The sequence below is a fragment of the Anopheles arabiensis genome, chromosome 2 (assembly GCF_016920715.1).
Source record: "Anopheles arabiensis isolate DONGOLA chromosome 2, AaraD3, whole genome shotgun sequence".
Taxonomy (NCBI): domain Eukaryota; kingdom Metazoa; phylum Arthropoda; class Insecta; order Diptera; family Culicidae; genus Anopheles; species Anopheles arabiensis.
The window spans coordinates 3,031,611-3,059,212 of record NC_053517.1 but is presented as its reverse complement, the minus strand read 5'-3'; the positions used below and the strand labels follow the sequence as shown (position 1 = coordinate 3,059,212).

The 27,602-nt window shown below is 45.4% G+C and overlaps 2 protein-coding genes across 5 annotated transcripts in view; both read right to left on the bottom strand.

The window, feature by feature from the left end:
• LOC120896454 (furin-like protease 1, isoforms 1/1-X/2) overlaps positions 1-5,492 on the bottom strand; it is a 141,471-nt gene extending 135,979 nt beyond the window's left edge. For 2 of the 4 annotated variants that reach the window (XM_040300581.1, XM_040300583.1), the window contains exon 1: positions 5,353-5,492. The gene's annotated coding sequence lies outside the window, so the exon portion shown is untranslated. Of the gene's footprint in view, positions 1-1,645; positions 1,790-5,352 lie in introns of those variants that run through there. The other 2 variants (XM_040300584.1, XM_040300582.1) reach the window with 2 other exon arrangements.
• Positions 5,493-8,130: 2,638 nt separating this feature from the next.
• The window catches only part of LOC120893414 (E3 ubiquitin-protein ligase TRIM33), a 39,958-nt gene continuing 20,486 nt past the window's right edge, over positions 8,131-27,602 (bottom strand). The window contains exons 3-15 of the mRNA XM_040295269.1: positions 18,928-19,428; positions 14,570-14,884; positions 14,243-14,495; positions 13,690-14,187; positions 12,956-12,998; positions 12,454-12,814; positions 12,093-12,345; positions 11,771-12,014; positions 11,539-11,635; positions 10,993-11,443; positions 10,765-10,921; positions 10,558-10,681; positions 8,131-10,480 (exon numbers count right to left, since the gene is read on the bottom strand). Coding sequence (XP_040151203.1) covers positions 10,325-10,480; positions 10,558-10,681; positions 10,765-10,921; positions 10,993-11,443; positions 11,539-11,635; positions 11,771-12,014; positions 12,093-12,345; positions 12,454-12,814; positions 12,956-12,998; positions 13,690-14,187; positions 14,243-14,495; positions 14,570-14,884; positions 18,928-19,428 — 3,453 coding nt within the window. The 3' untranslated portion in view covers positions 8,131-10,324. The remainder of the gene's footprint in view (positions 10,481-10,557; positions 10,682-10,764; positions 10,922-10,992; positions 11,444-11,538; positions 11,636-11,770; positions 12,015-12,092; positions 12,346-12,453; positions 12,815-12,955; positions 12,999-13,689; positions 14,188-14,242; positions 14,496-14,569; positions 14,885-18,927; positions 19,429-27,602) is intronic.

The following is a 27,602-nucleotide window of genomic DNA, read 5'->3' as shown; positions in this document are numbered from 1 at the left end:
AATCCCTCACTGCATCTTTATTCATCCTGAATGTACCTCAAATTGATCACGTTTTGCCAAAGTCAGTGGTAAAGAATAAAAAAAAACGCATATTTATTCCCAGGGCCAAATCACATAACGTGTCAAATTCTTCCCGGAAGGCGAACGCACCCACAAACGACGCGCAAAACCGGAATTGGATTTGTGAAGCGATTGAATGCATATTTAAATGTCGCAACAAGAACAACAAAACGATCAAAATTGAACGAAAAAAAAAAACAGGAACGTCACAATAATTCCGCAATGAAAATTCGCATCGAACGCGTAGCACACGTTGCATTAATAGCTCAAGAGCGCAGCTGCACCGCCACACCACATCACACCACCAACTAACAAGCCGCTTAAAAATTGGATTTTGATTGGTTGTGCAGGCCAAACCGGAACAGGGAGCCAGTATTAGGGGGGGGCACAGGGGGATTAGTTTGCAAATTTGATGAAATATGTTTTCTTTTTGTTTTGTTTTCCACCAACCAAAGCGGATCATGTGTGCGGTCGGTGAGAGGGAGTGTGTGTGTGTGTGTGTGCGGGCATAGCTCAAACTCGATTACGCTTTTAGCTGAAACTGACACGCGACTTGGTTGCGGTTTGGAAATGATAATTCAATTACAGTGTATCGAGAGTGCAACGAAACAGAAACGGGCCCCCAGCCTGCAGTATTACGGTTGGATGGATGCAGTTTTTGTTGCACCGAGAGGACTAACATTTTATGTGGCTTACCAGTTGTAGTTCCAAGAAATGCATAAATTTAGTAAATACTAAATACTGGTTTTTCTACCGCGAAAAGTCCACAACAATTTTTGCAAAACCTTTCATCTCAAAGGGTGCCTTTAACACATTCGGTGTAACTGTAACGACGTGACAAAGTGTTACAATTCCGGAGTCGATCCCGGAGCCGATTCCGGAGTTGATTTCGGAGCCGATTGTGGAGCCGACACCGGAATCGATTCCGGAGTCGACTCCGGAATCGATTCCAGGATCGGAATCGGCTCCGGAATCAGAACTTGACTCCAGAAATGGAATGGTTTGAATTGAAATAAGAAGTGTGGGAAGCGAAATAAGTCCGCGATTCTCCATGTGAATAGATCATTTACAAGTAAATTTTGATTCTTTGTCGCTATCAACACATAGCCTCATTGGACCCAATTATGAAGCCAATTCTGATTTCGGACTCAATTCCGATGTCGGAACCGATTTTGATTCCGAAGCTAATTCCGGAACCGATTCCGATTCCGGAGCCAATTCCGGAACCGATTCCGATTCCGGAGCTGATTTTGATTCCGGATCCAATTCCGATTCCGGAGCCGATTCCGGAACCAATTCCGGAGCCGATTCCGAAGTTGGTTCCGGAGCCGATTCCGAAATTGGTTCCGGAATCGATTCCGGAAACTGATTCCGGATCTACTATCCGGAATCGATTCCAGAAAATTTCAGAGCTAGCCGGAATCGATTCCGACGAAATCTTCGTTTTTCCCATCACTACTCTACAGACCCATGTGAAGAGCTTTTCGCTTGACTTCAGCGCATGAAACATAACTCGCGGATGATCTCTTTTTCTACCCCCCCAAATGGCATGTAACGACTAGTGTAGGAAAAGTTTTGGACTTACCTGTCAAACTGATGTGATGTCCCTTCGATGCCAATGCCAACTTGGATCCGTCGTAGTTGTTGCTAATATTATGTATAACGCTTTCCGATGCACTCACACATAAAAATGGGTTCAAATCTCAACGGAACTGAGCTTTTTCCTTCACTACTTCGTTTCAATAAAGGAAAATGTGTCATCGTTCGACGTTGTTTCAACCTTTTTCCCCCTCCCGGAAACGATCTGAAGTACACTTTTTTGAGGAAATGGTACGCCTCAAACGAAACAGGTCGCGATAATGTGCAGGTGTGTGTGTGTGTGTGTACCGACGGTGGCAAGAATCGTTTGACTTAAAATAAATCACAAACGAGGAAATTCTATCACTCCCGTACCAGGTTCCCAATTTTCACCCTCGCCAGAGCTTCGATGGATCACAGGTGGAAGGTGAAGTCTTTTCTTCCCCTCCTGCATTTGGTTGTTCCCTTCCTTTCTTCGATTGCATTCATTCTTTGCGCCGTCGGGGAGAGGTGCCGCGCACCATTATCTTACTGTTTGCGAGTTTTTTTTTATTTTTTTTTGTTATTTCTACCCCATTTCCATCGGCACACTAAGAAGCCGCGGCACGACTTTTGTTTACGCTGCGAACGGCGACGACAACGACGACCGAAAAGACTTTGCGCGTTCTATTTTGACTCCATGCTTTTCCCCTGCCTTGGCAACTGCGACTAGTTTTCTTTTCGATGCGCACACACACACACCGTTTCCATCGCTTGCCTGGTTTTTATGCTCAGTTCGTTTCCTTCTCCTGGGCGCAGCGCAGCGATTCCTGTTCCCGTGTGTGGCACCGGTTCTCCGCCCCCTCTACCAAACATTTGCCACAGGTCCACACTGGCTGGAAACGGAGGTGGACGACTTGGGATGAGGTGTTTTGTTGCTGCACACACCCCGGGTAGCGTACGCCATTCCCGTACAAACCTCCCCACGCACACACACACACCGAGTACCTTCTATGGGGCACTTGAAAAGAAAATTTGCCCAGCCTGCTTTGCTGCCGCGTGGATTTTGCTCTTAACTTGTGCTACTTTTTCCTTCCCTATCTCTGGCTCTGGGGGGGTTTGCTGTTCGCTGGCTGCTCGTCCCGTTAATTTGAGCTTCGCTGGTTAGTTGCCGTACCTGAACCGTACCTAAAAGGGGGGAATGAAACTAGCTGAGCGTGCTGGGATCATTTTTTTCTTTTACTTGCGTCGTGCTTCCTACTCGACGATGGTCGATTATGGCTGTCTGTAGGAATATGATGCGCTCTCAGGTGAAGGTGATGGAAATGATCAGCAATTCAGCTGTCGTATTCTAGGTTCGTGAAATATTCATCCTAATTATTGCTCTACATTGCATAATAATTTAATAATGATGGCTTCAAAATCGATCTTGTTAAAGGGTCTGTAAGTTCCATTTCAATCAAACATAGAACCACGAAGCAGCTTTACCTCTCAAGCAGTTGTAACCATTCTCCAACGGAACACGGTACACAATAGCGAAGGTAAAGCCCTTTCAATATTGACCAGGAATGGATCTGACAGCTAGACCGCAGTAAATAAAAAGGAAGAACCGGACCCAAGCTGGAATGATAATTGTGTTTCCCCCCCCCTTCCTGTGCCGGATTTGTCCACCTCTTATCGGGATCGGGCAGAAGACGCACGTACGGGGTTCGCTTTTGCCCGATTCTCGCTCTCTCTCGCTCTTGCACGCACCCCCGTGCGCCACTCCCACCAACACACACACAGGCCGCACGCTTTTGTTTACACACGGCCACCAAAAATTCCTTCGCAGCCACCCTGTTGCGGTGTGGTGTGCGTGCATCCACACAGCGGGCACTCACTCGAAACTGCCAGCGCTCACTCACACACTCATGCGCGAGCACGTCAAGTGTTCGAGCGTGCGAAAGAGAACACGAATGTAGGGAAGGTTCACATTCGACGTACAGCGGACGCGCTTATTCACGATTGAAACCAATCAAACAACCCTTCACTGTGATTGAATTTACAAAACAAACGTTCTACCAGATAGTATCAAACTTGTAGGTTCGTTTCGCTTTACAGTGTGATAACAATTTCTCCCCAAAAAAGGGACATTTCTTTCTAGCTACAGGAATGTCCAATCCCAGTGACAGATCTATCTCTACACCACACGCGCGCACATACACTCTCTCGCCTGCTGCTCAATCTCCCTCGTGCATCTCTTTCTCGCACACGCAGCCGGATGTTGTCGTTTGCCTTGAATTGTTTGGATGGACCACAACAACATACTACCACTACTACTACCAACTAACACCACCGTCCACCACACGCCACACACAGCCGAATTGCATCGCAGTCGGTTTTAAAACAAATGTGCGTTTGGTTACATTTGCCCTACTACGATTTACGCTCATCCACCACCACCACAGCCAGTACCCCTACAGTGGCCGGAAAAGTAGGCCACTTCCTGGCAGCTCCCAGTGCGCCAGAGTATGTGTTTCGGGCGCTTTCTCCTTTGAAACATTTTGATTCTCAACACAGAATCTTGTGTAGAGTGGGATTTTTACAGCACTTACTGTACTGTGCGTGAATAACAAACGCACACAAACGCATAAACAGGCACACACACACACATGACAAGATAGAGTATCGGCCACGCCGTCCTCTACCTACGGTGTAAGAAGAGAGCCAGTAAGAAAACAACAACACAGCATCTCTTCATGGCGCCAGGCGCCACACCAGACAGACCACCGGGCAAAACGTCACCGAAAGGGAGAAAAAAGATCACGACAAACAGCACCTTCTATGTGCGTGTGTGTGTGTGTGTGTGTCTGTAATTGTGTGCGGGTTTGTTCGCTGCCCTTCCGGATATTGACCGCTGTATGCATGGCGAATCTTTGCGATTATCTGCAACGATTTCCAAGTAGGGCTTAACCAATTTACATACGCACGTAGAGAAAGTGGGCCCAAAAAGAGAAAAGAGACAAAACAAGCAGGCCCTCACACATACACACACTACACACACACACTGATTCACTGTAGTTTGCTGTCTGTTCCTAAACGGTAGATCGAGTTGTGATCTTTACTTTGCGATTCTGCCTTCCGTTACAACGTCGCTACAATGGGACAAAGTTCACACTCAGATTCGACCACAAAGAATGGTGCAACTGCCAACATATCATCCCCTCTCCCGACGGGGTGACGATCACGACGATGGCGACGATCGCGACAACGGGACTTTGGTAGGGTTGCTTTGATGAGGTACAATTCACTTGTGCTCTTCCTTCTACCACCACACCGACTCGGCCACGCACACACACACACACGAATACACACACACTGCTCGCATAGAAATGCTTGTGCACTTTGTTGTGATACAGGAGGGGGATGGATCAAGTATACGCACTTTGCCATCACACTTTACTATGCTGGCAACATACTACACACGCACACATACACGCACACACACACCTCACCACGAGAAAGGTTTCAGCAAGCAGAACATCAACACAACACAATCGCCACAGAATACGAAACCCGCACGCCATGTGCCGCTCCGGAAGATGTTTCGACAACCTAGCGACACCGAGACGGCGTGTAAGCGGTTCACCCCCTATAGCAGTCAGCTGATGGAAAGGGAAACGCACACTTTTCTTGACACACAGCCTGCAACTTATTTAGCCCTTCTGCTAGCACCTAATTATAGCGGCAACTTACAATGCACTCGCGACAAATGTTGGAAAACGCGTTTTCCCCCGGAATATTGGAATATCCTTTGCCCAAGATCGGCCAGACGGGAGCAACGCGCAGCACGTCCGCACTCTTGAAAGCGTTGAAATCGAGTGTGCGTGAGTGGCGCTTTTGGCTGAGGTTTCGGATGGATGTTGCCCTCTCACGAGTGGCCAACAATTTGTTGTTTGCGATTGTAGGTGTGTGTGTGAGCGCGCGAGCGTGTTCGAACTGTCAGGGGCGGTTAAGGTCGTCTACACGGAGGATTCGATGCATCCCGAGCAGTATCTTTGTCTAAACGGAGTGATTTTCTGTGAAAAGGGTGTAAAATCTATAATAGTTGATTTTTTTAAATTTTCATATTATACAGGCTTAGGACAATAGAAAAACAACGTTTGCGAAGTATTGGAAAAGATTCATTGAAACTTTCTGGCTCCCTGTAGGTGTGATAAGCAGAGTGACCAGAAATACCGATTTATCTGTATTCCTACCGATTTTTTATATGCCTACCGATTCACAGATGACCGCCCTAAAACTACCGATTTTCCATTTATCCTACCGAAAATCACAGATATTTGATTTTTAAGTCGTTTAAGCTTAATTTGTGGCGCTTGGGATGCTATTTCAAGAATTATTAACCTCATTTGTTACTTATCGCGCTGATGCACGTTTGTTTGCCTGGCACTTTTTATCCGTTAAAATTTAATGTTCATAACAAGTAGAAAATGTCAGTTGCGTGTATTCTCGTGGAGGTCCGAGAAAAAGAACTTGCCACCATTGAGAAGAAAATGTGCATCTTAGTCTTTCTTTGGCTTAGAATTCCTAGTACAATTTTCAGTTCAACACTTCAGAAAGACCTTCATTTGTGTAACCAAATCTAATCCATATCCTAAGTAAAGGATGCATATTCTTTTGGAATGGAACTTTCATTTTGCGCATTAGTACCCTCCCCCCCCCCCCCCCATCCCGCTTAACACTTCTTTCGCTTTCATATACGTTTGTTCGGTGAGTGTGATGTCTTGTCGGATAGATTACAGTGCGAGCTTTAAGATAACTAACTTCAAAATAATAGTGTTCGATTTGAAGAGTTGGATTGAAGATAGCTGAAACATTCGAAAACGAATGATGGCAAAATAAAGAAAACGAAAAAATAAAAACTAACATTGTAGGTAGGGTGAATGTACCAATAGTGGTGCAATTTGTGGTGGTACAGATGTATTTTAATGGATTTAAAGTGTCAGAAACGACAATTTCTGAATATGTCAACACATAACAGTTGGAATATGTTTTATCTTCGCAATCACAACCATTTTTACCATAAAACACATCGAATTTACGAAAAAATACAAATTTTTGTGACTGCTTCGTTGTACCTATAATGGTGGTATGGTTCCTATAGTCGTCGTATTGTGTTCCTATAGTGGTGGTAAACAAAGATGCCTCAAAACAGTGTACAATATCAATATAACTTAGTTTTGAAACTGTTTTCGTATGAATAGCATGGAATACTGCCATAATAATGATATCTTTCGTAATTTGATCGTAAAAAATGTATGAATTTGGTTGATGAAAATATTGACTGAAGTACTGAATAACACCTGTCGTCAATCCATACTCAGAAGAGTTTGCTTGATTTGAAGTCGATTTTTCACTCAGCCAGATAAGCAAAATTTGGCCTTTGTTTCATAAATTACTTACAGAAAACTATTTTTTGTTGCTTATTTTAATGAAAACAGTACGACATGTCAAAAATGTCGTCGAAAAAAATCTTAAATTAGCTGTTTTTTATTGATTTTAGAACTAGGGCCACTATAGGAACATGCCTGTTTGGTGTACCTATAATGGTACTATCATAAAAAAACATTTAAAAATACGTAAATATGGTCAAAAGCCAATGAATTTGAATAAAACAATATCATTTGATAACAATTATGTTAAAAAACTAATAATTGCGTTGTTATGTGGTCATTTAGAACGTTAACAAGACGTTATGAAATCCTAAGGATTTTGGAAAAATGTTGGTACCTTTCACAAAATATTGGATTTTTCGGTCATTAAGAAACGGAATGGCCCCATTTCATTTTTAAATCTTTTGTAAAAGGCTAGAGAACATTTCACACTAACATAAATAACTTAACTACTGTTAATTTATCGTATGAGACGCATTTTAGTGCAATACCACCACTATTGGTACTAGCCCCACTATAGGTACGTTTACCCTATAAGGTGCCGGAATAGAACATGAAAAATGATCAAATTATAATTTTACATAAACCGTGGTAGTTTAGGGCACATAAAGTAATTATTTTAGCTTTTTGTCTGTAGGCTTTTATAGTAAAGTTTTAATATTTTGCATCTCACAAAAACAATGCGACACTAACAGCACATACACAAAATGTCTGAATAACGAAGCTCAATTCATACCAGACAAGCCTCCTGGGAACGTACGAAGCAAAGCCTCAAACCACGGTAATGTTTACAAACCAAATTTTTCCTTGTGATCTTAATTCAAGCAAACTTGCCCAGCGTCATCTAGTGGCAAATTTACTAACCAAATAAGGGAAATGCTAAATTAAAACGAGTCACGTATTTTATAAAAATTGGTATTCTAAACGCATCTAGTTTATATTTTATAGCTTCGGGTAAATTGAAACGAGATTATTCAAAGAAGCTTAACGTTTATTAGGAAAAAAATATATGAAGGAAAAAATACAAATTTCGGATGTAAGGTCGCCACCAACGTACAACAACAAGCCGACACATTAGTACGATTTTACAATTTCACTTATTTTTGCTTTCTTTTTCTTTGCAGTAATTATAATCTAACCATTCCAGTGCCGTTTACGATGCATATTATCTTACTGTAAGTTCTACCGTTTGTTCGAGTTACTTGCATCAAGTAGCATAATGCATGTCTTAAGATCATTGAGAAAGTTCAATGTTTGCTTATTCCATACCTGGAACCTACAACACGTGATCGTACGCTAATACGCTATGTATGAATGGAAGTATGTGGTTAGAATGGATAGAGAGGTACATATGAACACACGCCCTCCTACCTGTTTCAATGTATTACCCCCTAATCCATCGTTCCTGCTTACAGTGCTAACTTCTGCCTTTTGCTCATCAAACTTATGTCCCTCGCGATCGACCCCAGATTTGGGTCATCACCTTTTACCCTTTTTGAACATCGGTTTATCCTGTATCGTTCGTATACGTTTTGCACTCGGACGTGACTAATGATGAAATGTGGAAAGAACCTGTACCTCTCAGCTAAGGTGAAATAATTTGTTTGCGATTAAGCAGAAACATGCCTACCAAACTCTAGGTTGGCAGAAACAGGGTAACATACATTCTACGCAAAAATGAACATCAATTTCCTGCCTCTATATCTCACGATGGTGATGCAGATGATCATGATGATGATTGGGTACTGTTACAAACACGCTAGCAGATAATTCATGAGACTTTAGACCTACACGTCTATCGTAATTCTTGCTACGTCATTGTAATTCCAATTGTTCATGCATGGACGCGTTCAGAAACCAGACTTGGGAGTAAGAGAATACACACATTTACACTCTAAAAACAACGTTGAGATATAAACCTTATGAAATTAAATTCTAAAACTATTTGCATTAACTCATCCAACGCTCCAATCAATGTGTGGTACACTAAATAAATCAGCAATTCACATACACACGGCGTACAGTACTACGACTGCTGTATCCCCTTCATCTTCGTCTTGCTACAATTTACTTGTACAATCGAATAACTTAACCAAGGGTCGCTGGCAAATTAAAAACCAATTTTGGTTTGACTATGCTCTCACCATACCATAGACTATAAAGCAGCGAAAATCGTTCGACTTTGGAAGTAAATATTAATAAATAATAAACAGTTTTGTCTGTTAACGCTACCCAGTTGAGCGATCATTTCGATCCAGAACTTTTAACCACAACTTTCCGCTTGGTTACACAATGCGTTTCCAAAACAATTACAAAACAAAACTAATTAAAAAAAAACCATGCTACTGAGCTATCATCTGCCGTCAAAAGCTATCTTAATCGCTTTGGAGCGCATTAATCTCCTTCCATTCTGTACACTTAAACAATATGATCAATTTGTCATGCACGATTGTATCCACTATCAATATCACCGTCATTTTTGTCAGCCAAAGATATTCTCCCTCCCTCTGTTACGATTGTGTGTGTGTGTGTGTTTGGATGTGTATGTGGATGTGTGAATGCGTATTCAGCGAATACTAATGTTATATGTACATTGAAGTGGATCTACAAACCTAATGGATTTAAAATCCGACAATTGCGCTCTCACTGCATTACGGATCGTGTTCCGTAAGGACAGTAGTAGTAGTAGTGGTAGTAGCAGTAATAGTAGTCGTCGTGCCATTCGGTGATGCCGTCGCTTCATCCATTCCCCCCCCTATTGCCTCTGATGATGATTCCGTCGTTTCTGCGGCTGCCGCCTTCGTTTCGGTGGCGAGGGAGGCAACATTAGCAGCAGATCCCAATGCGTTAGCAATCCCTCCCGCTGTCGTCGCTGGCGTTTCGCTCTCCCGTGCACTAGGCCTCCCGTCAGGTGGTTCATCCGACTGCTTGCCCTCTGCTTTCGCGACATCTGCATCTATTGCACACTGCAGTGCTTCATCTTCCTCCACAAGCGATTTTGCCGCATTCCACAGCTCGTTCTCCATCTCTTGGCTGAGTTTTGTTGTACGAGCTTGCTCGGGTGAGGGGGCGGCATCATCGTTCGGGCACGTCTCTCCACCATTCTCCACCCGACCATGAGCAGCGCTGGAGTGAAGAGAAAGATCTTCCGGCTGTAAATCGCAGAGGTGCTGCTCCTGCTGCTGCTGCTGCATGTCTGGACAAACCTCCGGTAGGTCGGAGAGTGTCCTTGGCGGTTTCATCACTGCGCCCGCTACGTGTTGCAGTGACTGTTAGTCATCTTGGTGGTTTTTCTGCCGTTTCGATGCATTCGGTAGGTAGTCCTCGGCGAAGCAATCGACCTCGAGGTACTTTGGTAACCACTTTGACAGCTGCTGCTCGAAGAACTTCTCCAACTTGCGGGCATTCTTGTACGTCATGCTGTCCTCCTGTATGGTGGGGGAGAGAGGGTAAAAGAAGCTGATTTAGTATTGGCGCACTAGGTGCATGTGATTGTATTACTTACCTGATAGTAGAGGTACACATTATCGAACAATCGCTTCACATCAGCGATAAACGAAACAATGTCAGTGTAATGGTCATTATTGCTCATTTCTAGCTTTTCACGAATCATCGTTAACGAAATTGGACTGTGAAAGAGAAATCGAAAAACGTGTTTTTGTTAATCGTCTGTTCTCTCAATGCCAATAGCAATGGTGTGTAAATAACTTACTTTCGTACAATATCATAATATGCTTTGTTTGTGTCCGGCTCGAGAAGACGGAAGGGCATGCTGGTTTCATACTGGCAGAACAATTCCAGCACAATTCGCTGCAAAATCTTCAGCTCCAATGGCGTTATGCCAACGTTGCGTTTCTCTCCAGTAGGTTCTGTATCAAATAAACAAACACATTGTTATAACAAACCACCAACTTGCATACATTTCGAAGTATACGCTTACCCGGCGGTAGATCGGCAAAGTTGTAGCACAGCAAGCATTGCCAGGTTTCGCTCTCGTCCGGCAGCGAATCGATTACCGGTATGTGGCAAGTTTGGTGGAAGACCTTGGGGCACTTATCACAGCACATCAGCTCACCGCCGTCCATGCACACCGCGCACCAGTCCTCGTTCGGATCCAGTTCCTTCGGCAAGTTTTTATCGTCCAGCACGATCGTGGTGGTGTTGCTCGTACCGCCGGCAGAACTGGCCCCAGAGCTCGAGCCACTCACTACCGTGCCGCTGCTGGTGTGCAGATCGGTTGAGCTGTGCACCTGCGGGGATGTCGTTTTGCCACGGTGTCCTTCCGGCAGTACCTGCACCCCGTTCGAATCTAGCTTCGCAATCGTTGCCATCAGATCGTTCACCGAGTCCTCGCATGCCTTGTCAATTGATTCGGCAAAATCCTTCGCCGGCTATTACACGGGAGAAACGAAACCATAGATTGATGTAATGTAACAACACACTAAATATTATGCTACTGAACTATCCAAAGGCCTTTGCAACTCACCTCATTTGTGCTCGGACTTGGCGTTTTCGGGTTTGTGGAGGACACATTTGGAAGAGCATTCTGGAGCTGTTGCAGATGATTCTGCAACTGCTGTTGGCTATGTAGCTGCTGCTGTTGTTGCAGTTGCTGCTGCTGCTGTTGATGATGTTGCTGTTGCTGCTGCTGTTGCTGCTGTTGTTGCTGCTGTTGTTGTTGGTGTTGTTGTTGCTGCTGTTGCTGTTGCTGCTGTTGCTGTTGCTGCTGATGCTGCTGTTGCTGCTGCTGTTGTTGACTATGATGATGATGGTGATGATGATGATGTCCACCTCCACCGCCGCCGCTTCCACCATGTGCACCGTGCGACAGGGAGCCTCCGGACGATCCGCCACCATTCAGAAGCATTGCATTGCGCATCGTGTCTGGAGATTTTAGAGGAATTTTGAACGACTCGTTTGGCCCATTCCCAAATAGGTGCAATCCTGAGGGGCCACAAAACCCTGCAACATCCAAAGAAAGGAGAAATCAACATTATTTACCCTTTTTAAGCAAACATCATAGTCTAACCGAGCACTTACCGTTGTTCTGTTGGGCTTGCATGTTTTGTGGAATGTGCCATTTGGCGCCTCCACTGCTACCACCACCGCTGCCCCCACCACCACCGCCGCCTCCACTACCCGGTCCGCCGATACCGGGCCCGGGCACGGGTGCACCGGAAAGCTGCGGCGGAAGCTGAGGTGGTTGCGGCGAGTTCGGACCGTATCCCGGCTGAGGCTGCTGTCCCGGGTAGCGTAACGACTGTTGCTTTGGTGTCAGTAAGGTGGATGAGTTCTGCTGAATGCACCAAAAAAAAAACCCCGAGCCCGAAACAACCAAAACGATATTTATTTTCACGATACTGGCACGATTGCGCAACAAGGTGTGATCGATGATACTTACATTACCCATTATGTGCCGCATCGAGGAGGGCATCGCGAATCGGGGAAACGATTGGAACCGTGCCGCAGCCACGGCAGCAGCCGCCGCAGCCGATCCGTTCCCTCCCATGCCCATTCCGCCGCTGCTGGGCGGTACGCCGGGCGGTCCTTGGTTGAAGTTTTGGTGTGGCGCACCGCCCGGGCCGCCCAAAAAGTTGCCCGGACCGCCCATCTGACCGGACAGCCGATGGGACGGTGGTCCACCGCCCGATCCGCCCGGTGACACACCGCTGCCCATGAAGTTTGCTGTGCCAGTAAATTGATTATTAGCCATAGCGTTATTGCCAGCATTGCTGCCTGAGTGAGGGGGTCCCCCGGCATTGCCACTTCCACCACCACTACTACTACCACTACCACCACCGCCAGGCCCACCGCAGGGATGGCCAACACCTAGATGGGACCCGCTGCCAACCGCGAGACCGACTCCTCCTCCTCCTCCTCCCCCTCCGCCCGATGGGAGTGGAGGGCCACTCGACTTTTGGTTCAACAAATTACGCAAACTAATATCTTTGGCAGTGAGGAATGGATGGAATGGTGTCGTTTAACCAAACGTGTCAGAAGTAGTAGTAGTAGTAGTAAGTAGTCAGTGTAGTGTGTTGGAGGAGCAAGTGTACAGAAATCATGATGAAATGATTGATTGAACCAGGCAGCGTTCGTGTCGTAAAGGGTAAAGGGAAACCACCCGACACACATAGGAAAGTAATTACGTACAATGGCGGGCGATGAGGGTGGTTGTTAGGGCGAAAATAAAAGAAGAAGAAAAAGAAAACAACGAAAATAAAAAACCGTTAATAAGCCCCCCATCAAAAATGTAGCCAATAACCGAGAAACTAACTAAAATAAAATAAAATAAAATAAAATAAACCGACTAGTAGTACTGCAAACAAAAGAGCACGCCCATCAATGCATTTTCTAATTCTGGGCGCCTAAGTTATCCAAATAAAGGTTAATCAACAGATGAAATCAGTGAATGTAATGATCGTGGTGTGTTAGCAACAAATTAAAGTATCAGAAAGAGTGCACTAAAGCAATACGAAAGGTGTATGTACACAGGCATAGTTGAATTTTGTCGTGTTCGTACGTTACTAATAAATCCATTTAAGCTAGTAGCAAGTTATTTTCTTTACAAACATTCCCTAACCATTCCATTTAAGGCAAAGGTATTGCTCATCGTATTGACCAGACCTTATCCACTTACCCATATTCTGTGGATGTGTAGAGGAGCTAACGTGCTGCTGAGTTGGCATACCCATCGGCGGTCCCATTTGACCGAACCGACCATAGCCGGGACCGGGACCGGGGCCATTTTCCTGCGGGAATGATCTGCTCATCGGATGGTTGGGCGGGAAGGGAGCCCCCACCGGTACGCCACCGTTGCCATTGTACATAGGCGGTACCTGTGAGAAGTTTCCTCCCATACCACCACCTCCGCCACTACCGCCTCCTCCACCTCCTGGTCCACCACCAGGACCGCCTGGACCGCCAGGACCGTTGGAGGAAAGGGTCGTCATACCCGGACCGGGCATGCCCGGTCGCAACGGAGGCGTAATGTTGGGGCTTGGCTGTTTGCTTCTGTTTTGCGGTGACGGACCAGGCCCCGGGCCGGGAACTGGTGGTCCTGGCGGAACATTGTTAGAGCTGGGAGACTGTGGGTATACCTTGCCATCGACGAGTATTGTACCGATGCGGGAGACCACTGGAAGAAACGATAGAATTAAACAATTATCGAAATGGGGCACAGCAATACATACTCGACTGTAGCTCGGCTACATTGGAAGCGTACAGCTGGACGCGCACCGGTATCTCCGGGTTCGGTATGTCGGCCCGTTGACTTTTCACCTTCTGCAGATGCCGGGCAAGCGTTTTCTTGCTGTACAGCACGGCACTGTCGCTGCCCTTGTCTAGCGCGGTCTGCACAAACTCGATACAGTGGTCCGTGTGTCCGGAGAGTAACTGTAGCGCTTCCTTCTTCTCGTTCAATACTTGAAGCTTGTTGTCGCAGACCTGAAACCAAGGAACAGGGGATTGATTAGTCTCTTTTGTTCGAACCACAACAGGGTGGCCGCTCCACAACATACCTGATTTAGCCGATACACCAACTGCTTGCCGCGAGCGTTGACTGCATTCGTCAGCTTCACCACCAGATCGGCGATCTCTTTGGACAGTTCTTTCTTCTTCTCTGTGATCTGCGCCTGCCGATCGTCAATCACCTTCATGGCGCTCGACAGCAGCACCTTCTTGTAGCTGATCTCGCTCAGCAGCCCGCTAAGGCTGCTGCGCGTTTCGCTGGCAATTTCGTTGGCAAACTTGTACTTGTGATCCCGATGGTCGAGCAGCTGACAGTCGCGACAGGTCAACCGATCGCACGTCTCACAGTAGAGGGACAGTTTTTCCTGTGGAAAGAAACAAGGGAAACAAATGAGAGAGAAAATCTTACACATTCTTCACAAAAACATGAAAAAGTACATGAATGTCGTTCAAATAAATACACGAAACGCATCGAACAGGTGGACATAGTGCACCATGAGGCCTTGAAATGTCACGCCCAACAACCAGGGCAAGCGGTACAAAATGGCAACGTTGCCGAGAGCCCGGTTGCTGCACATAATGAGCTGCAGCTGTCTGTTTCAGAATGTTTCCTTTTCCGAAATCACGTCTTGCAGGCAGACCGGCAGCTGTGTTCGAGGGCAGCCAACTATTTATGGCAGAAATGTCACAAACCGGCAACGTGTCGGCTCGTGCTCTCATTGCAATTAACGTGCATTTGTTACACGTTTCAACCGACAAGGTGGAGGAGCATATATCGATGTCGGATATCTTGTTAAAATCACACACCATGGGTGACACTCTTCTTTCTCCATTTGAGAACGTTCATCCAAAATTTAGCTAGAACTGCAATCCAAACTCCAAAGAGCGAACACATAAAAAGGCAATAATGAATTTAGTATCATTTCCCATTCGTTCCACTTTGTTCCAGCACCATCCCCGTTTCTTTACGATTCATTGCATCCATGTCGTACAAGATGTGGCCGCCCCTTTTCACTGTCAGGTTCGCTATCAATCCAGCGGCGACTCCGTACGACGCTATTCAAACACTCCATCCCCGTCCGAGAACCATGAATCTGATGAATCTCTATAAAACCATAGTAGAAAGAACGGCATTAACATGAGCGCCACCGAGCAGTCTTCCCAACGCCGCCAAATGCAGCCCTTATCCAGCAGCCATGAAGGATTATTGGCGTCCAGGATTATGCAGCAAACCATCTGTATGTGTGCGCGCGCGTGTGTGTGTGTGTACCATCTGTTGTAGCACATAAATTTCATTGAAATCCAATTTATTCCAGCCAACCACGGCCACACAGTAGTCTCTCCTCCTCCTGCTTCGGTCTCGCTTCGTTCGCCAACGAAAGCTGTGCGCACACACAGCAGGTGCCACCAGCGTACATATTAAGCTGTTCAACGGACATTGCCTACAGATGGGATACTGCAACGAGAGCATAACGCAGCTGGCGCATTTGCAATTGCACAGAGGCTCCCCAGCAGCAGCAGCAGCAGCAGCAGCAACGACGAAAAAGAATGAAATGGTGCATCCTCCTCCTTTGGGAGATTGATAATAAAAACCTGCTGGAGCTGAAGAGCTGAACCGAAAATGTTGGAACCATGAGATTTTGGGGCGTTCAATGGAACGAGAATAAATACAAAATCGATTTCCCTGTTTCAATCAAACTGTTATCAATATTCCTCAAAGTACGCCGAATAAAGCATGAGAAGATTCATCGCTTCCCAAATGGCCCTTCTTGCCCAAATAAACTCCCCAACCAGCCCTACCTTTTACAGGGTTTTCCAGGGCTTCTCATAGTTGTGGGACACTTCCTTCACTCTTTCTTATAGGAAGTGAAACACACTTCACACTTCTTCTTTCTTAGGAAGTGAACTTCATATGATGGAAATCATACACTATGCCACCTTTTTCAGACAGGCTTCTTGGGACATTCCAATTAGATTTGTCCAAGAAGGGTTCTATAGAGTCCAATTCCTATTACATTAAGTGTCCCACTATATTAGTGTCCCAGGCTATGAGACCTCCTGGAAAACCCTGTAAGTGAAAACAGATGTTTATCGTTTCAAACATCAATCATCGATTTGATTACAGGCGAAACAGTAGTACACAGGACCACTAGTAGTGGTGGCGGTGACCATAGTAAACAACAAACAAACGTAAAAGCTTTCTGTGCACAAAACCTCGGACAAGCATCGTTTTCGCTTGATATTCAATTTGGTTCGCCGCGCGTAGAGTTCAACGAACAACAACACCATCAGGCCCCGCCGCAACCGTTTCATATTTCGCACACCGAATTGCAAATAATAATAAAGCACACACACACAACACACGCCCTTTGTGCTACTACTACTACTACTACTATTTGCCCACAACTCGGCAACTTATTGCATCGATCGCGAATAATAAACATACGAATCTCGGGCAATCAGCGATATCGTTTCATGCAAATGGGTCGTTTGATTGGCGGTTGGAAGATTTTTAATAGCGACTTCAATAACGGCTTGATTTATTGCATCCATCAACGCACACACAACGATTGGAGGACCGCGTTCCGCCATAAACAACAAGCAGCATTCGATCGCAATAATAGCACTTTTGTTGCGGAGTTGGCAAAGATGCTAACCGAAAATATGTATTTGTGTGCTCCTTCTTCTTATCGCGGGCTAAATCAATCTACCGAATCGTCCAAATCTAGCGGTGGAATTGTGGAGAGGCCACGTTGCCATGTTGTCGTAGGACGACTGCCTACGACAACAATGCATGTGGAGGGTGTGGTTCAGTGTACAGACCTCTCTCAGACCCTGCGGTTGCAGAATTAAAAACCATTCATCCGGCTCAGACTTTTTGCTTTATTTTCAGACCACTCCACAGAGAGCACAACCCCAAATCTTGCCCGGATGTAATTTCAAGCTGATGTAGTGTACGCCGCGCGCGCTTTGCTCTTTATTCACCAGGCATGTTTATTTATTTCCCCCCGCGCGTTCACACAAATCCAATTGGCCGCACCTATTGCGCGCGTACGTTAACAAAACAAACACAGGGAATGCGATTTTATACCGAAACAGGCAAGGGAGAGAGAGGAATTTGGTGAACATTTACATCATGCCGTACCACCAAATCGGTCCCACAAATGGCGTGTGCTAAATGTCAGGCTAGGCTTTATTAAAAACCAAGATCGTTTGAATAGCGAAGAAAGCGCAGCATTTCAAACGGCAAATAATACGAGCTTTCGACGTTAACATTGTCTCATGCATGATGATGAACGGGTGCAACACAACTACGAACCAATATTGACGCATCTGATCGCCAGTGTCGTCTGAGTCATGGAGATTTTTATGCAATCAATCGCTTTTCATCATCCTGCCCCTGGTGGTGTGTTTGTTTGGAGGGTAAGTGTGAACGGGGCGTGCTGATAAGATGATCACGCCACCACAGTTTAATTATCGAGGATATTTGTTTCGTCCGTTCGTTTGCTAAATATGATTCATTATCGTGGTGTTGTTAATTTTTGAATCGGGCATGAGCGCTCGTGGACGATGACCCAAGATGTTGCAACGGTGCTCCAAGCTTACTGATACAGTTTGACCACTGCCTAGAGAGAGTCTCATATGTGCTTCTGTTTTGAGGAACCACGTACCAAACATTCCACCCTTAATTCGGCTGCTATCCTCGTTTAAAGCAAAGCGATGTATTTGGCGAATCTTCGATGTAGGTACAAAACCAGCAATATCCATGTATGCGAAGATTCTGCAGTTTGCACACACACAATCCATCCATTGTATGTACCACCCCGCCTAATGGCACGATGCAAAATGAACCCGAGAGACCTCCTCGGTCTAATGAACCATAACCGAACACAATGTACACACACAACACAGCACACACCAGACGTCAACCATCGAAAAACTAACCACACCAACCGACCGGGGTGGGGACGCTGCCAGAACGGAAGTGTGTTGAGTCTGTGTCCAGGGTGTATCGACAATGTCGAACATTGTTGTTACGAGTACGAGGAGTTTTACAATATCAACAACATCGACCCGAGCGTGCCACAAAAGCTCGGCGGCACGCACTCCTACACGTCAGCGGCGTTAGTTGCGAGCGAACCTAAAACAACAAACGATGCAAGGATGGCATTAGTCCACACCGCAACCGGCAACCAGAAAAGGGCCAATTTCCAGCCACAAAAGTGTTGCCACTCTTGTGGTGTAGATAATGTATGCCTTTGTTAAATGTTTAGCCCTGAAGGCCATTACGCATTCTATCGAGTTGTTGGAATCGCACGAACCACATTTCGCATGGCACGTACACCCAACCCAGAATTGCGTCCTCAGAACCTGTGAACCTTGATTCTTGATTCACCCCAAAACTTACCTGCGGATGCATGTGACACATGATGTTCTTGCCGGCCAGCCCGTTAGTGCCCGCCGGCTCACTGTTTGCCGCCTCCTTCGGCTTGATCGTGTGCTCCTTCGTGATCTTCAGCCGCTGGTGGGCCTGCACGCAGCTATCGCAGATGAACTCCGCACACTCCACACACCACGAGGTGGCGTTCGCGTCGTCGCTGCAGCTGCTACACTTGATCTGATCCTTGGTCGATTCCACGCTGCCCGGATTGTCCTCGCCGCTCGCCGCGGACGTTTCGCTCAGAAACACGTTGTCGATGATGTACTCGAGCCGGCTCTCCATCTTGCACACCGGACAGACGAGCGGCGAGTTGTGCGACAGCTCCGTGATCTTCTGCTTCACGCACGCGTGGCACGCATTGTGCAGACATTCCAGCAGCTTCGGATGGTCGTTCGGTGTGAGCGTCTGCTGGCACCAGACACATTTCGTCGGTGCCGGCGGTTCATTTGCCGTTTCCGCCTCATCAATCTGTGGAACGAACGAGTGGAAAAATAAGCAAGAAATCAATTAGAAGAAGTTTGATTCAATGTTTAGCGAACCGATAGCACCCAGCGAACTCTTTCCAGCGGGTTCACACTGTACCGGAAGCACTTGCACGATGGCAAACACGTTCGGCAACTCCTCCAAGGGTATCTGTATTCGCAAATTCATCGTTTTGCTCACGGCAACCTTACAACACACAGCGCCCACAATGCATTTAGAAATAGTCCCCCGTCTATAACCTTGGCCACAAAGGCACCAACAAAACTGTGTGCGCTCTCTGTCTTTTGCAATTCAATTGTGCGCCCTTTCGCCAAGTCAAACGGTATAGTACTGGAGCCCTGGTCAATTCGCCACAACCCTTACCTCCCTACACCACTACAGCGCCATGCGCTCGTTTGTATTGAAGGGAATAGTTACAGCTGTCATTCGGTTGAAAAACCACAACTCAAGACTATATCCGTTCTGGTGGTGAGGTTTCTTCGGATCCTGAAAATAGAACAGGCCGGCTAAAAAAAAACCTGTTGAGTACGGACACGTCACCCTTTCCGCTAGGGACAACGACGAAGCCCACGTGGACGAACCGCGGCAAGCCACGTCAGAAAATGGGTTCAATCGGCAGAGTCTATTAAAAATAATTGTCACATTTAGTTTGAATGAATGATGCGAAGTTAAAAAAAAGGTAAACCGGAACCCTCTCGCGAGTCGCATTTAAACTCGTTCATACCCAAGTTATTGCGTATGCTAACGAGTGGTAATTATAAGCAAGAAGGCGGAAAGCTTTTTTGATGAATACCAGCCGCCATCATCACGGCTATCACCGTTACCAGTTCTTTAATATGCAGCACAACATGTAGGGGTTGAAAAACTATCAAAGAAAACAATTAGAACGCTCTGAAGGAGACAATTAATCAGCAGCATAATTACTGCGCTTAATTAGGACCAAATGGTGTTGCTCAGTGTGGTATGACAAATGAGCGTAATATGAGCTTGTTTTGAGGTTTATAAAAATGTTGTAAAAATGACCATATTTTAAACACGATGTCGTGCGTGGAGTGTTGGATGTCAGTAGGGCAGGAGTAGCTTAAATGTTTCACCATCCTCTGGACATGATTCATCATCTATTTTCCTCTGAAAAATTGACACAGCGCACCGTTTAAAGACATCAAACCAAACAGTGTCTAAAATACAACAAATTAAATATCCTTAACATCATTTCTCAGCTATAGAAAGTCAACAAAAGCTCTTTTTGTGTCCTCCCCGGTGTTCCGTGCACCAAAAGGCTGACTCTGATAACATCAATGCTTATTTTTGTTCGATGGTAAAAGATCAACCTCTTCTCACACTTTTGCTTGTTTTTCCTTCGATTCGCTTCCAAACTCTGGCAGACCTTTGCCACCCCCCCCCCCCCTCCCCAACCGCTCGGTCGGTGGTAAAGCTACCATAAACAAGCGCGATAAGATAAGGGGTACATCATGATAGCTGATTAAACATTAAAAAATATTCCCCGCGGGCTGACGGCTGCCAGGGGCCAACCAGCCGCCTGGGTCAAAGCTTCCGATACGGGCAGGATTAATTTAAGCAGCAAAAAAAAAAGAAGAAAAGATAGAGAAAGTGTTTGTTTTTAGTGTGTTTACTTCTTTTCGATCGGTCCACAAAGCAACTACTCCTGGACCCGCAACGTGAGTGTGTGTGTGTGGGTTAGTTCGTACGTAATGTCGTAAAAGTTAATCAGCCCACGGTAAATAAAACAGAAGAGAGAAAAAAACCCACACATCGCAACATTCCGCCATTCCTACGTGTGTGTTTGTGTGCGTCTATTTTCAAACGCTGCTCTTGTCCGCTTGGTGAGTAAGTGATGGAGAGAGCGCGGCTGAAAGTTTGGCAACGTCGCAGCAAAAGACGGTTGGTTGGTGGCGGTCGCGCACAGCACGTGTTTCTACTCAACCGTACCGCGCCGCCGCCACCGTCAGCGTGGGGGATGCAACAGCTCGAAAAGGAAGAAGAATTAGCAGTTATGAAGACGCAAAGATGCATTTAAAAAAATCGAGGGAGAGAGAGAGAGAGAGGAGATAATAATGCACACTTTTATTGTAGGTAAAAAAACAGTGTTTCTCCTCCCATGCTCAACGAGCTTGGGGTGGGGGGCGGACCAACTTTCACGAGCACGTGAAAGTGGGATGCATAAATTTAGGTTATTTATAAGTGATTTTAAGGTCAGGCAAATTTATAGCACATTTTGCAAACTGAATGGCTCGCGTTGCTTTGCTGTGCATGGCTCCTCACAAGCAGGATATATGCACATTGTGACAGCTGCCAAAAGAGACCGTGACCGTCGGCGCACAATTGATGCGCAAGCTCTGATTGTGGTTTAAGAAATAAATTTAATTTACGACAAGACACACACACACACACACACCCCTACAGAGGGGCATGATGGTGCACAAACCATTGCCCTTTTGTGGCCCCCACCGAACAATCTACGCGTTTCCTCTCTTCATCGATCATCGCATTCTGACATTCTCAAACTCACACACAATGAACAATTGCCACTCGAACAGGTTCATCAATCTTCATTCATCTTAATCAATCCTCCATCTATTTTTTTTATTACTTGTCGTTTCAATCCAAGCGACGCTGCACGAATTGTTGGGAAGAAACAAACAAAAAAGTCACAAAAACGTTCGCTCCTTTGAGAGAACTCTCGTCGACATCGATTCCCTTTCTGCAGCACGCCGATAGATTTGCATACAGAAGAATATGTTACTTCCGACCCACGTCCACGCAGCTCAGCCCAATCAAACAGCATCCAACGTCAGCCAGAGCCACTGCCAAGAAAGTGAGTAAACAGCTCTTTTTGACATTTTGAGAAACATCAACTATGAACGATCAGATCAAATACGACAGCTTCCAACCATCATTCGCTGTCTCACACCTATAATGCACCTGTGACTACCAAACACACACACACAAAGGGGCCACCGGGGCATTGAGAGTGTCGTGCTGTGGGTTGATCTTGAATGTACCACCGGTCCAAAACGAAAGCAAACAGTGCGCGTATAGTCAAATGTCAACTCTCCTTTTAGCAAGCAAAAATACGCTGCATACTAATGTGGGAAGGTTAAGGCGTATTAGGCCCCAACGCCTTGCTGCCGTGCTACAAAGGTTCATTCACTTCACGTGCACATTCGATGTGGTTAGCACGTTGCAGTTTAATTACAATATTCATGAGAGATAATCAAGCTTGAATAATGACGCTAAACACACAATCCGATCAGCGGCGCAACAGCATATTGGCGAAATCATGACTGTTTTTTGCGCATCTCAGCCGCTTTAACTTCAAACTTTGTGTCTAATGCATACAGTTAAGAGTGTCTGCTGTTACTTTTTCAAAAAAAAAAATTATTCACTTCACGTCCTACTACTGTGCTACAAAAAAGACAGGTTGTCACACCGATCGTGATCGTCCACGCAAATGCGCTTAATTTCCCGTGGGTGCGCAGCACAACCACATCCTCCCATGCAAGTTGAGTTCTTTTACGAGACAAATGACTAATAAACTTCTAGCAATAAAGTGTAACAACTCCAACCAACAGACGCTCGGAGGAGGATGACAAATTGGCCACGGGGTATATACAGACACACAGCGCTGCTGCCAAACTTTTAGCCAAATCACGTCCAAGAACAACGCACGCGCAACACACTCCAAAACACACTTTAGAGTGTTGTTCCAAAATAAAAACCGAGCGATTACAAGAGCGAGATTACGCACGTAATGGGTCGGAGTTTGTTTCTGTTTTGCACAACACACATGATCTCACGAGAGGCCACCGCAGCAACTGCAGAGCAAATTTGGACACAAAATCATATCCCACGCGACTGGCACGAGACACTTCCTTCCTTTCGCGCGGCGTTCGTTACGGCACGATCGTTCTGGATGGTTTGGGGGCGTTTCTATTTCAGTTGTAACGACAGACACGCAACGGATGACGGAGAAGATGATCTTGAACGATTTTCGGTTACAAATACTAGACTTGGAGGTCTTGGAGGTCCTATTGATTAATAACCGCTACTGATAGGATTATCCTAACATCCATATATGTTGTTCAACATCTCGAGAAGCGGTGGAGCAGTTGATAAGATTTGAACTCCCCAATTCTGGTGCACAATAGCCAGCATTGGGTAAAGAATCTACAAGATCGTAATGTATCTGTGATCGTTCGTTCAATTTATCTTCCTATTTTAGCTAGAAAACGACACGTGCTGCTTGTGTCCAGTGGATATGATGTTTGCACTAGCTCTTGTGTAGCAGTCCCCCGCGTGAAATACGACCACGACCTACCATATACAAACACAGGACCTTGCCTTATTGACAAAACCCTATATTTGCGGCGTAGGTAAGATCAGCAGGTTGGTCGGTCGACTGCTTTCCGAGACATTCACGTAGGAGGAGAAACACTTACGTAGGAGAAAGACAAATAAAAAGCCGCTATTTGAGAGCATTCCAAAACAGGAAGATCTGCATCTGAAGAAACATGTGGGACGACATTTTCCCTACCCTACATATATATTCTACGAGATATGATAAGATATGATCATTCACTATGAAAGATATATTTATAATATGAAAATTAAGGTAAATTGGGGAACTATTGAATGGTGTGTGTTGTTGCATGTAATGTTCCGTATGCCACAAAAAGTTTTGGTTTTCTAGGCAGCAAACCACCAGATTGTTTTATAATTGGCTTCGAAACAATTCCAACAAACCGAGATGCTTTCCCCATTGTCTGTGTTCCGGGAAAATGATCAAAATGTAATTAATAGCACTTTCTCCATATAACAAACCCAATTTCTGCAAAAATTCTCGCTCTTCTACTCTCTAGAAAAGTTCACATTATTGTTCCATGTTTTGCTGGAACAATGTCTGCAAAATTTTCTACAAAGAAATACACATTCCAATTGTGCAAAAGTTTCACTCCATAATTTGCAAGCTTTGCGCATACTTGTGTGCTCCCTCGGCAGAAAAGTTTGACTATGAGAAAGTTTGTTTTTTATTAACTTTTTCCCCTCCGGCTCCCGTCAAAACGACTCACAAAAATGAGACACCGAAACCGAAAGATACCAAATAGGCAGAACAATTCGTACCGAAAAGCTAACTTTTGCTTCAAGAATTTCTTCACAAAAGAAGGCACAAAAACATCTCGTTACGCTCTGTCTGTCCCTCTTCTTCGCGAAGCAGGATAATCTCGCAAGGATCTCTCGCAAACCGACCGGTGTTGTGGTGCGGAATTGCGGAGGCAATATTTACGCAACAAACACTGCACACACAACTTGATCCTTCAACCGGCGTGGTGTGTCTTTTGGAGGTAAGGCACCAGTTAAAGTTTAAATAAAACATTCAGCGGTACCGACCGTACGCGCAAGACACTCGGAAGGAGCATTGCTTTCTTTATTTTATTCATTGCAGCGGATGGATTTTCTCCTGCTGCTGCGGTGAGGCTTTCGGGGGCGAAGAAGTTTAAATGAAATGAATTCGTAATTGAAAGACATGACATTACTCACTACCAACACACACACGAGAGATGGTGTGGTATGCACCGCGCTTTGTGCAAAGGGAGATCCAGAAACCCCGAAAGGAGCAACGAGCTTCGCGCATTGAGAGTGAAAAAATAAGGGCGCTGCTGTATCCCAGTTTTGAAAAGCCGGAATACCGGTACACACACCGGGGCATTATCATTCGTCTTTTGCCGGGGCACCGTACCGTCGGCAAAGATCTTCGGTCGGTCGAATCCTTTTATTTCGCATGTGGGGCGGCACTTCTTTTCTCACAAGCCTTCACCACCGTGTGCCATAAATAACCGGATTATGGAGATTTCAGAGAGAAATTTTATAAAGCTGCTCTCCGGACCATGATGAACGTTTGCATAACAACAACGGCAGCGGCATTTTACGCCTCGATGAATAGCGTAATCAATTCATCGTCTAGCCCCCCCTCGGTTGCGCGATTAAATCGAAATGTGATGATGCCGCTGCTGCTGCTGCTGCTTCTTCTGAATCCATTCGCGAAAGGATGAATGTCGAATCGGGCGAGCGAGTCAGCGAAAGGAAATGCCCAAGATGGAGATAAATGGAAGCCAATAAAGAAGCGGGGTGGCACACAAGTGTGAGCAATTTTAATGAAATCAGCGTTCAATTTAATTATCAACTAAACCTTCCGTTCTTTGAACCATTCATATCAATCAATTATTGAACTAATTCTGACGCTCGCTTCGAACCGTAATGTAACACGGGGTTTGATAGTTTCTAAAGATTTATCCATTTACAGACAGATTAACCTTAAATGTATCCTTTACAAGAGTTACAGCGACTCATTGCAGCGACAAAAGACTTTCTCAATGAATGAGAGAATCACATGAACAAATCACAGCATCCACACAAAGACCCTTTAATTAAAGTTAACACACCTTTCACTCTACTGTTTCATGCCAAAGAAAACTGAAATTAATTGAAAATAACGTTCCATTGTGAGGGCGAAGCTTTAATTTGCCATCTACAAAAGAAAATGAAAAAAAAACACATAAAGCATGAGTATAGGCAACCTTGGTGTGTAAAAAGGCATTTAATTCCCGCCATCATTGTGCTTCTCTTCCAACTACCGAACGTTTTGTATGGCTTCATGAAGCAACCATTTTGAACGTCCAGTCCGTCCTATGTAACATATCTTCCCCGAGCCAGATAAAGGGAGACTAATTTGCACTGCTTTACAGCACCAACGGTTTGGGGAAAAGGGAAATAGGATAGAATTTCTCTGCTAAATGTCCGTCCGCACGACATGTTACATTTGTTATTATCTTCATCGCCCACCTCCCATTCTCGGATTTGATTACACCACACCACTCCAAACATATTCATCGACGGGAAGCAGCAGCAACATCTGTGTCTGCATCCTCTGCTGGAAATCATTGTTCCAGGAACATCACAAACATAGCTCGAGCTTTTATTAGAGAACTTTCAGTTGTCAATCATTGCAGAAATGGAATGGCAGCCGACTGTCACTGCATTTGAATTGAAAACTAAAGGAACAGAGCGCGAACGCGTTATTCGTTTGTTTCTACGAATCCTTAACCAACCATTCCGGGAAATTCAAAATAGAATACGAATCATTTTTGCATTTGAAATGGTTGAAATTTAAAACCAAATGCTTTGTAGACAACAACGACCATCAACTATTCTTTAAGAACGCAACATTTCGAACCGGAAGGCCGACAACTGGGAGTCAATCTCACCCTAATAACGCCACACGGGGGAGTGACATTCTGTCCAACGGGAACTGTCAATTTGTTTTCCTTTCTAATGTCATTTCAAGGTGACGGCACAGAATAGACGAGTGGCGAAGGAAAATCGACCGCAGCCGAAAACGCACACAGCAGCCCAGCAAAAGAGAAAAAAGCAAAACGTAAAAATAAATAACCCTAGCCATAATAATAAATGACAAGCATTAACCTCGAAAGCGAGAAGTGTTCCTTTTTTTTGTGGTTTTTAGTGTGCGTGTGTGTTCGAACGTTTCAAACACATGGCGCAGCATCACCTGCATAGCACAGAGGTTTCCGGCGTGACCGGATGCGATTCCGTGGGCAGCAGAAGAAGGTGCCCTCCCATCCATCATCCCCCTGCGCTTCTTCCCGCACTTCCCGTTTGTTGGCGCATCTTTCAAACGTTGGCGCAGTGTTATTTGACGTTTCGTAATCTCACACGACGGGGGTGTAAAATGGGGTAAAATCGAAAGATATTATGAGCGACTACACAGCACAAGATGTGAGAGTTTGCTCCTCCAGTGCCTTTCGCTTCCTCACACTGAGGAGGCCAATTGGAGTTGAACAGAGACATCCCACACACACCCTAAGAATTATCATAGCAACGTTGCCGTGTTTCAAGCATCGCTATGAACATTGTCAACAGGGCATTCTTCCCCTTTGCTATACAAACGTTGCCTTAACAAGAGCGCCATTGCAGCGTTGCCATTTTCAGCGCGTCGGTGAGCACACGATGGCAACAGGGCAATATTGACGTTTTCTTTCCTCTTTTTTTTTATTTGATCTACGAAGCAACACAACAAAACAACAAAATGTTTCTTCTTCCCTACTACAACTGCCCCAAAAACC